At 39.5% G+C, this 9,886-nt stretch overlaps 1 protein-coding gene and 1 pseudogene across 1 annotated transcript; one reads left to right on the forward strand and one right to left on the reverse strand.

Moving 5' to 3' along the window:
* Or11a10-ps1 (olfactory receptor family 11 subfamily A member 10, pseudogene 1) lies at nucleotides 241-866 on the forward strand (annotated as a pseudogene).
* Or1o2b (olfactory receptor family 1 subfamily O member 2B) lies at nucleotides 2,260-3,189 on the reverse strand. The gene is given in 1 exon segment (NM_001000510.1): nucleotides 2,260-3,189. A coding segment is annotated over 1 exon segment (930 nt).
* Nucleotides 3,190-9,886: the final 6,697 nt, after the last annotated feature.

Below are 9,886 nucleotides of genomic sequence, written 5' to 3' on the forward strand. Positions count from 1 at the left end.
GTTGCAATTCATCAAGTGGTCCGGCACAGAGAGACAAGAAGAAATTAGATATCCTCACAGTGAAGATCAACTTTGCTCCAAGAACCTCAATACCCCTAATCATCAGGAAGTAGTCTAACAACATGAATACCCCCTTCTCCCCTCTTTCTTTCTCTTATCTGGGGTTACAGGCTTGGAAGGCATAAGGGTGCAGAAAAGTAGGAGAAAAAGGAACCCATAAAAGTAGCCAAAAGTCCAGCTACAGTGGCTGGCTGCTAGCTCCATGTCATCACCTTGAGCTCTCTAGATAGAGATGAGTATTTCCTGCTGGCTGCCTAGCAATCTGTCACTCCTTATCATGCCCACTCCTCATAAGGCTTCAATGGTGCCTGGGGTTGATGCTCACAGTCTGGCTGTCTGGCTTTATGGTAGATGGGTTAGTTGTTGTTCTGAAGACCCAGCTGAGGTTCTGTGGCTCTAATATAATTGATCACTCTTACTGTGGTCCTGGCTTGTTCAGATTCCAAAGTGGCCCAGGTGACTACATTTGTTCTCTCTGTTATCTTCATGACTGTCCATTTTTGGTTGGTTCTTATGTTTTATGCTCAGATGTGGTGACTGTGCTGAGAGATCCCTATGGAACTAGAAGGACAAAAGCCTTCTCCACATGCTCCTTTCCTCTGGCTGTGGTGTCCACATTCTATGGAACACCGATGGTCTTGTTCACTGTGCCTTCTGTGGTCCATTCCCAGCTTCTCTCGAAGGTCATTGCTCTACTTTATGCGGTAGTCACCCCCATCTTTAACACTAGCATTTATACCTTGAAGAACAAAGAGGTGCAGCAGGCACTAAGAAGGCTTCTCTACTGCAAACCAACCAAAATGTGACTAAAGAAGGAGGGCAGTGAAGATTTTCTATTGGACTGACAGTGTCTTGATTGAAAAGTCACCCACAATGGGGTAGAGAAGAGTAACTATGCTTTTTCTCAAAGTCCCCTTTAGGTCTTAAGAACTATGCTCAGGGGGAAGATAATAGTAAAAAAAAATTCTGGATGTTAGTTTAGAAGATTATGTAGACTACTGTGTGTTGTTTCCTGCATACAACATAAATAGTGCTCTGTGATGATCATCACACTGTAAAGACATGTATTGAATTGTCATTCTGTAGCGTGTTGCTGTAAATAGATAGCGCTGATGCTAATGATTAATGAAAACAAAATTATGTAAATGAAACATCAATACAATGACAAATTTAGAACAATGTTCGTCATTATTATTGTAGTATGACATTAGAAGTGTTCTTCCTATTGTGTGTGTTTGGTTTCAGCATGCAAACTTGATGGTCAAATTTGCAATTTGCTTTCCCAAAAAATTATGTGTCATAAGTAACTCTACACACACACACACACACACACGCACACACACACACACACTCCTATTGGCCTGGATTATTGTTAGACTCACAGATTCCTGATCTCTTACTTGTGATTTAACTTCTATGAACTCTAAATCTCCCTTTACCATGATTTGTCAGTGGCATCCAGGTTCAACTGGAAGAAGGATATTAGAGAAAGACTGAAATACTCAACTTCACTAGATCTCCAGAAGGAGATGCAGTAAAGCCTCTGAGGATATCGGGGGGGCTGTTGTTACTAAGCCACTGGTAGGAATTTCAATAATTATCACACGATTGTAGTGACTGCAATGAATATTCATGCATCAGGAATATGAATATAAGAAGACAAATTAAAAGATAACAAACCCAACATAGTATTTTTTTTCTAGAGATCATTTTATTTGTTACTTGTGGCAAAACAGCTGCCAAGCAATTTAGGAATGAAATATTCATTTTATTCATGCTTTGAAGAATTCAATACATCAGGACGAGAAAAGCATAGAAGGATATGGGGTCCTAGGTTACACTGCATATCTACATATCTACAACAAGAAGAAACAGATGAATGATGACACTAAGCCTGGTTTTTCATTTTATCCTTTATGCTTCCAATATTATTCAATGGAATGGATGGTGCCTCCCACATTCAAAGTGGATCTTTCCTCCTTAGTGAAATCTCTCCAGATACCTCTTCGCAGAAACTCCCAGATGTGTGTTCAAGGTGATTCCAAATTACCCATAGGTGTGCACTGAGGGTGATTCCAAATTCAGTCCAGTTAATACTGAAGATTAGTCATAGCAATCATGTAATTGTCCCATGGGCCACAGTGTTAACTGACTCATTTTGCATGATGCAAGGGTGTTATCCTTCCTGATAGTTGATCCTTAGTTCTGAGACTTCTCCATGTTCAGGATCCTTCTCAACGAACTCTTAACATCCCTATTTCTCAGACTATAAATGAAGGGGTTCAGAGTGGGAGTTACCAAGGTATACATGACAGCAGCTACCACCTCCCCAGAGGAATGTGAACTAGATGGGGGCTTCAGGTAGGCAGCAAAGACTGTGCTGTAGAAAAGGAGGACTACAGAGAGGTGGGAACTGCATGTGGACAGTGCTTTCCTTTTCCCCTGTGCTGATGGAACCCTAGCCACAGCATAAAAAATACAACTATAAGAACTTACAATGCAGAGAAATGAACCAATTCCTAAAATTCCAACCAAAACTATCATCAGGATTTCATTGAGGTGAGTATCTGAGCAGGAAAGCAATAAGAGAGGCCCAAAATCACAGAAAAAATGAGGAATCTCTTGATTGGTGTGAAAATATAACTGAGAGAGCAACAAAGTATGGGTCAGAGACAAACAATTAGTTACTCCCCATGACCCACTGACCAGAACCCCACATCTATGAGGAGTCATGAGAAGTGGGTAGAGCAGTGGGTGGCAGATAGCAGCATAGCGGTCAATAGCCATGACTGCCAGAAGCAGGTTATCCATGTCCGCAAAAACAGCAAAGAAGTAAAACTGAATCAGGCATCCAGAGAATGAGATTGATCCATCTCCAGTCCACAGAGTCTGTAGCATTTTGGGGGCTGTGGTGGTGATGAAGCAAAGATCCACGAGTGAGAGCTGACTGAGGAAGAAATACATGGGGGTGTGGAGGTGGACATCAGCACAAATAGCTAACAGAAGGAGCAAGTTCCCTAAAATTCCCAGCAAATAGAGAGCAAGAAAGATGCTAAAGAGGAGATGCCCTTTCTCTGAGTCCCTGGATAGACCCAAGAGGATAAAGCCAGGAGCCTGACTGCAGTTCATCCTTGGTCTTTTGCTTCAAGATGAAATTGGTGTGAAGAAAATTCAGTAGCTGCAGGCAAGAATTGGCATCAACCCAGACCTGGTCCCTTGGCAATGGGTCTCCCTGAGGCATAAACTGACCAACAGGAACTAGAATAGCAAAGGGAGGGAAAAACTTGGAGTTCAGTAAAAATGGTACCCTAGGGAAACATGAAGTCAGTTTCTTGAATGTTTTCCAGGAATTCTCTGGGTGAAAGGTATGATATTTAACAATCATGTTACATGACAGAATAAAAAGTTTGCTGTGACTGTTTTCACTCTGATTCATTTGAAGACAGAGGCTGCATATTATGTACTTAACTCAGTGCTGTGCTGAAAGTGGGATTTCAATAAATTCTTCTGTCCCTCCTGTGTACCACCCTCATTGCACCTCTAGGAGACTAAGCAGACTACTGCTGTTTTCCTGGGTGATTTTTCTGTGATCACTATTGAGCCTCAGTTAATGTGTTGTTCACAGTGATGCCCAGAGAGTTCCTTAAAAAATAATCATATTACTCATGGGCTCACAAGAAGTTACTGGGATACCGTATTTTTTATGTAGTGTATATGCTTTGTGTGCCTTCTATGGCCCTAAATACTTTGATCTGGGAATGCCTCATCGACTCCATCATGCTCACTGCCCACATTCAATGAGTTATTAGCAAAGTCCAAATTTCTCAGTACCAATTTTCTGTTTCTGTCACTTTCTGTTGCTTGTGTAGTATTACCAACTAAGTAAAGTAAAAACAATATATTTTGTATCAAAGTTCAAGTAAAAGATTAAAGAACCCCTGTGATGGAGTCTGAGCAGAGAGCAACACATCTAGCTAGATGGGGAAGGTTTCTGTGTGTGACTTCTGGTAACCCTTCTTAAGCCCCTAGTGTCTAATCATTGTGTATGTACCTAGTCCAAAAAGAACCAAAAGTTCCACCACAGTCAGACTCAGTTTCCCTAATCTTAGAACCTCATTGAGCTGTGTTATGACGCTGACAAATAATACATTGTTTCAAACGATAGTGTTTACCTTTGCCATCTCAGTTTCTCTCCTAGGAAATCTTAGGCTTCTTTCATTGGCAGATGAACCCTGCAACTTCCTAGATTACCACACTTGTGATATGGAGGATGTTACCATGTATATTTTGTTTAAGTTAGTATTTGCCTCCCTCACAAGGAATTGAGATATACTATGATAGAGCAAAGCAGAATCTAATTCTCCTCTTCAAAGTATGCCTAGTTCTTGGCATTAAAAAAAAAAACAGAAACACTGGTTATGAAAAGGGTCATTGCTTAGTAGTGATTGGAGGCAGGAGTGGGCATGGCTGTGTCACCGTCTCTGGTTCATTTAGCATTTCAGGAAAGAACCACATTTCTCCCAGTCCTGCTGCTGTGACTTTAACACATGATGGTGCATCCATGTCTTTAACTCTCACATATATAAACAGTGTTATAGTAGCACTGTTCTCCACAAATTCTTTTACATTTCAGCCCATTGATCACCTTGTCTTACCTTAACTGGACATTTTCTCATCAATTCAACCAAAGTTTATTGCATCAAGAGAATAAGTGGCTACACTCATTGTATTCTCATTCTGTAATTCACTGAAAACATTTCACTTTTGCCTTGACTCTATTGCTCAAATACCACTAGTCTCTCTTCTTTCCTCTTAATTACATATACTGTCCTGTGCCTGGTTACCAGGAACTCCTAGGTATGCCTCTGCCCACCTATTCCACCCCTACCTAACTAGGCAGTCTTGTCTTTCTGCTGGTCACTCAAAGTTTTCTAATTCTTTCTCCTGACATCATGTGCTCTTGTTAACATTATCCCCATTGTTCTTCTTGCCTGATAATTCTTCATCTTTAATCAAATTTTACCAGTACTACAAAACTACATTGTAATTTTTCTTCTTCTCCATCATTAAGCTTTTGTTGAATACCTTAAAAGGAGAACATAAAGCAAGTTTCACTATATACATGAAAATTGAAATAACACCATGCATCTGATGAGACTACAAAGAACTAAAGCTGGATATTAACAACAACCAAAATCCGAGACTCTACAAAGTATTGGAACCTGATCAACTCTCTATTGAATGAAAATGGGTCATGACAGAAAGAAAGAAAGAAAGAAAGAAAGAAAGAAAGAAAGAAAGAGGGAAAGAAAGAAAGAAAGAAAGAAAGAAAGAAAGAAAGAAAGAAAGAAAGAAATTAAAGATTTTCTAGAATTCAATGAAAATGAATTCACAGCATACCCAAACCCATGAGACACAATGAAAATGGTGCCAAGAGGGAAGTTCACATCATTAAGTGCCTGAATAAAATAATTGGAGCAATCCCATACTGGCAACTTGACAGCCTACCTGAAAGTTCTAGAACAAAAAGCTCTAATCATGCCGAAGAAAAGTAGACAATGGAAGAGGGGGAGGAAAGATTTTTGGAGTGGGGGGTAGAGGACACCAGGAGAACATGGTTCACTGAATCATTAAGGCAGGGTTCAGATGGACTCACAGGTTTCCTGAAGCAGGAAGCACAGGTCCTGCACGGGTTTACAGCATGTTATCAGTGCATATGTTATGGCTGTTAGCTGAGATTGGGAGCTGATGTGTCTCTGATGCTTTTGCCTGCTCTTGGGACTCTTTTCTTCCTATTGTATTGCCTTGTTCAACCTCAATATGAGGGTTTGCCTGGCCTTGTATTGGGTGTGGTTACAACTTGGAAGCCTGCTCCTTTCTGACAGGAAACTGAGAAAGAATGGATCTGTTAGAAGAGGGGTGCAGTGTGTGTGTGGGAATAGGAAAGCTAAAGAGAGGAGAAGCTGAGGTCAGGATATATTGTATGAGAGAAGAATCTATTGTCAATAGTAGCACATATGGTACACGTTCATAATAAGATTTTAATCACTAATAAAGAATAGTGAAATAAAATTTTCAAGGAAGTGAATGGTCGTCAGAAAAAAAAATGTATTAAATGAAGTGATACAAGCTCAGAAAAGTAGAAACCTCATATTCTTACTCAAATTGGAATTCTAGCTTTTAATGTACACATGTATGTGCTTGAACAGTGTAAATGTAGATAAAGCCTTCCAAACTATAATGAGGACTGAAGGAGAATATGAGAGAGAGAGAGAGAGAGAGAGAGAGAGAGAGAGAGAGAGAGAGAACAACAATCCAGTCTCTGTGGTACATTAGGAACTTACATTCTTCCCACAAACTATGTGGGGAAGTAAATTCCTGCACATGAGATGTTATAATTTTACATGTTTCTGGTTGCCTTTCCATACTATACAGTAAAGACCATCTAAGGCTCAGAATCAAACTTTTAAAAACAGAGCTGGGTCATGTTACACTAACTGTAAATGATGAGCTATATGTATGTGAAAGACAGAAGACATATGTAGGTATGACACAATATCCTTTTTCTGCCTTTCTTTTTTCATTTCTATGTTCATTAATTTTTTATGCTCACAATAGGAAGTGGTCCAATGGATAAATGTTTTAGAATGAGGAGACATGAGTTTTTCAGGAATATGTTTTTAAATGAGAATGAGAACCTCAAAGACTCACAAAGCTGACACTCACCTGGAGAGGCTGTTAAGTCACAAATGTCACACTCCACCCCAGAAATTCTTTCTTAGGAGATGTGGGAATCTGTATATATTTATATATAAAACATATTGAATACATTGCATCTCAGAGCAACTGAGACTCAGTACTGAGGTTATCTGAAAACTACTGCAGCATCTCTGGTTGTATCTAAAGACTTAGCTTCTGATGGGCTACATAGTGATATGTGACGAATACCCTGACTTGTAGAGCTATTGACTCATTTTTCTATTTCTTATGACATATTTATTCAAAAGCTCCTGTCTCAATTCCTAGTTACCTTCTAATCCAATAGTTTTAATTCAATGCTTTCTTGGGCTCTCTTAAAGCGAGCAATTACGTTTGTATTTCCCAAAATAACTCTCACCAATGTCAGGTTTCAATTTCAGTCCATTAAGTTATTTGATTTTTTTTTCAAAAAGACAGCTCAATTGAAAAGCCTTTGTTTATACTTCAGACCCTTTGTCTGACTTTCAAGGTACCTACAGTACTCTCCTGATTTCTAGTGGTCTCTCTGACTCATTCTCAGTCTCCTAAGCTGATTTCTCCAGCTGATTTAAATTTCTTTTAAATTCATCTCTGTACCTCTCTTCTATTTCCATTGCTTCAAATATCTGCAAATTCTGCAAACGACTCACTCTATTCAATTCTGGCTTTTTTCCTCAAACATGTTTTCCTCTCTCCTCTCTCTCTCTCTCTCTCTCTCTCTCTCTCTCTCTCTCTCTTGGTGTGTGTATGTCTATCATATAGGCAATCATATATGCATGTATGCATATGTATATAGTATCATTACTTCATAAGAACAAATTTACTGTGAGAGATGTTTTCTTTTAGGTCACGTTATTTACATGCAATTTTGCAAACGTAATGATGTCCTACCTTCTATGTTCCGGTCTGAAATATGAGTTCATACTTCATAAGATACCACACTTCACACTTACCTTCTGACTTCTGTAACGTCCACTGATAAGTGGTGAATTTAGAAACATCCACTCCAGCCAATGTTCTTAGACCTAAAAGCATCCTGCCCTTTGCATGTATTGCTGAGACCATATCTGAGGGTAGACATGATGGAGTCTGCACGTCTAGTCTGTATTACCTCTCTTGGGATCAGAAAAGGTTACTAATAGAAAAAAAACTTTTCTGACCTTTGAGAGTCAGTTCCCAAAGTTACTCATTAGCAACAATCACTAATAGCTTTCCACTGAGAATACACCTGTAGATATTTGAAAAACAAAATTACTAATTAGCTGTAAAATATTAACTGTAATTCAAATCTGAAAACAGAAAGATATCTATAGCTAGTGGTCTATTTCTAGTCATTAATCTACCTTCTTAACTAAGGAAGACCAGAATCCTTTACTTGTGCTGATATTTCCAGGCACTAAAAAGATCCCCTCTAACTGATGTAGGAGTTTTAAAGTGTACTTTTCTAAATATATATAGATTCAGAAGTGTGTCACATTCATTAATCACGTACCCTTAGATTCTGACAGCATTGCAAACCTAATTCTATATAAATGAGAATTCTTGTTCCATTCTCCTAATTTCTCATTCAATTTTTACCATATTTGATGATTACTTTCACAATTCATGAATAGCTCTACAGTGTGCCATTCATTGAAATCAACTAAGAATCACAATTTACTATTTGGGACCAGTAGGACAACATGTGCATTTACATGTGCTAAAGTAAAGATGCCCAGAGGTTAAGGAACACCCATTCAGAGCCTGCCCCACATGTGGCCCATACATATACAGCCACCCAATTAGACAAGATAGATGAAGCAAAGAAGTGCAGGCCGACAGGAACCAAATGTAGATCTCTCCTGAGAGACACAGCCAGAATACAGCAAATACATAGGCGAATGCCAGCAGCAAACCACTGAACTGAGAACGGGAACCAAGTTGAAGGAATCAGAGAAAGGACTGGAAGAGCTTGAAGGGGCTCGAGACCCCACATGAACAATAATGCCAACCAACCAGAGCTTCCAGGGACTAAGCCACTACCCAAAGACTATACATGGACTGACCCTGGGCTCCAACCTCATAGGTAGCAATGAATAGCCTACTAAGAGCACCAGTGGAAGAGGACCCTTGGTCCTGCCAAGACTGAACCCCCAGTGAACGTGATTGTTGGGGGGAGGGCGGTAATGGGAGGATGTGGAGGGGAACACCCATATAGAAGGGGAGGGGGAGGGGCTAGGAGATGTTGGCCCGGAAACCAGGAAAGGGAATAACATTCGAAATGTAAATAAGAAATACTCAAGTTAATAAAAAAAAAAAAAAGATGCCCAGGGGTTGGTAATATAGAGAAGAGATGGTGCTTTCCCAAGGTCATGAGAGAATATTGTTTCTGTGTCTCTGGGTACAGGAACCTGATAGAACTGTGATGTCCCAGGAATTATGATAATTTTTCTGTCCTCTTAGGAACATGATTGAATTCAAGAATCAAATTGATCTGATCAGATTAATAAGAAGAAACTGTGTAAACCTTTTCTAATATATAGCATCCTAGGGAAACAATAGTCCATGGAAACTGTGAGTCAAAGACTTACAAACTAGGTTTGGGGAAGGAAGGGGAAGGGAGCTGTGCATTAGCTACTTAAGTATGTGCAGAGTTAAAACACTGGAAGCCAGACCAATTCAAGGCTTTCTCAGAGGCCCTGATGGAAGGATAAGGGAACACTAATTGTTGCCCGAGGACAGATTTGGCAAGGTCCAGTCTGGAGCTGGGGTTGGGACCTTGAAAGAGATAAAGTTTCAGTTCCTGGAAACCTAATGTTTTCTTACATGAAGAGCTGTGATTATCAATCCTAAGGCTGCTGTGTGCTAGTTTGTGATGTCCTTGAGACATCCTGGGTTTTCTTTGTGAAACATTGCTTGATTAGCTTCTGGTAACATAGTCCCATTGTATGATAGCTTTGATTCTGTCCCATTTTTTCCTTGCAGGTAGTATATAAAATGCTGTAATTATTAATAAACTCACTTATGAGATCAGTTCATTAGAATCTCTCAACCCAAACTTTATTTTTTCTTTCTTCTTTTTTTATTGAATATTTTTTATTCACATTTC

Source organism: Rattus norvegicus, chromosome 20 (genome assembly GCF_021556685.1).
Source record: "Rattus norvegicus strain SHRSP/BbbUtx chromosome 20, alternate assembly SHRSP_T2T, whole genome shotgun sequence".
NCBI lineage: Eukaryota > Metazoa > Chordata > Mammalia > Rodentia > Muridae > Rattus > Rattus norvegicus.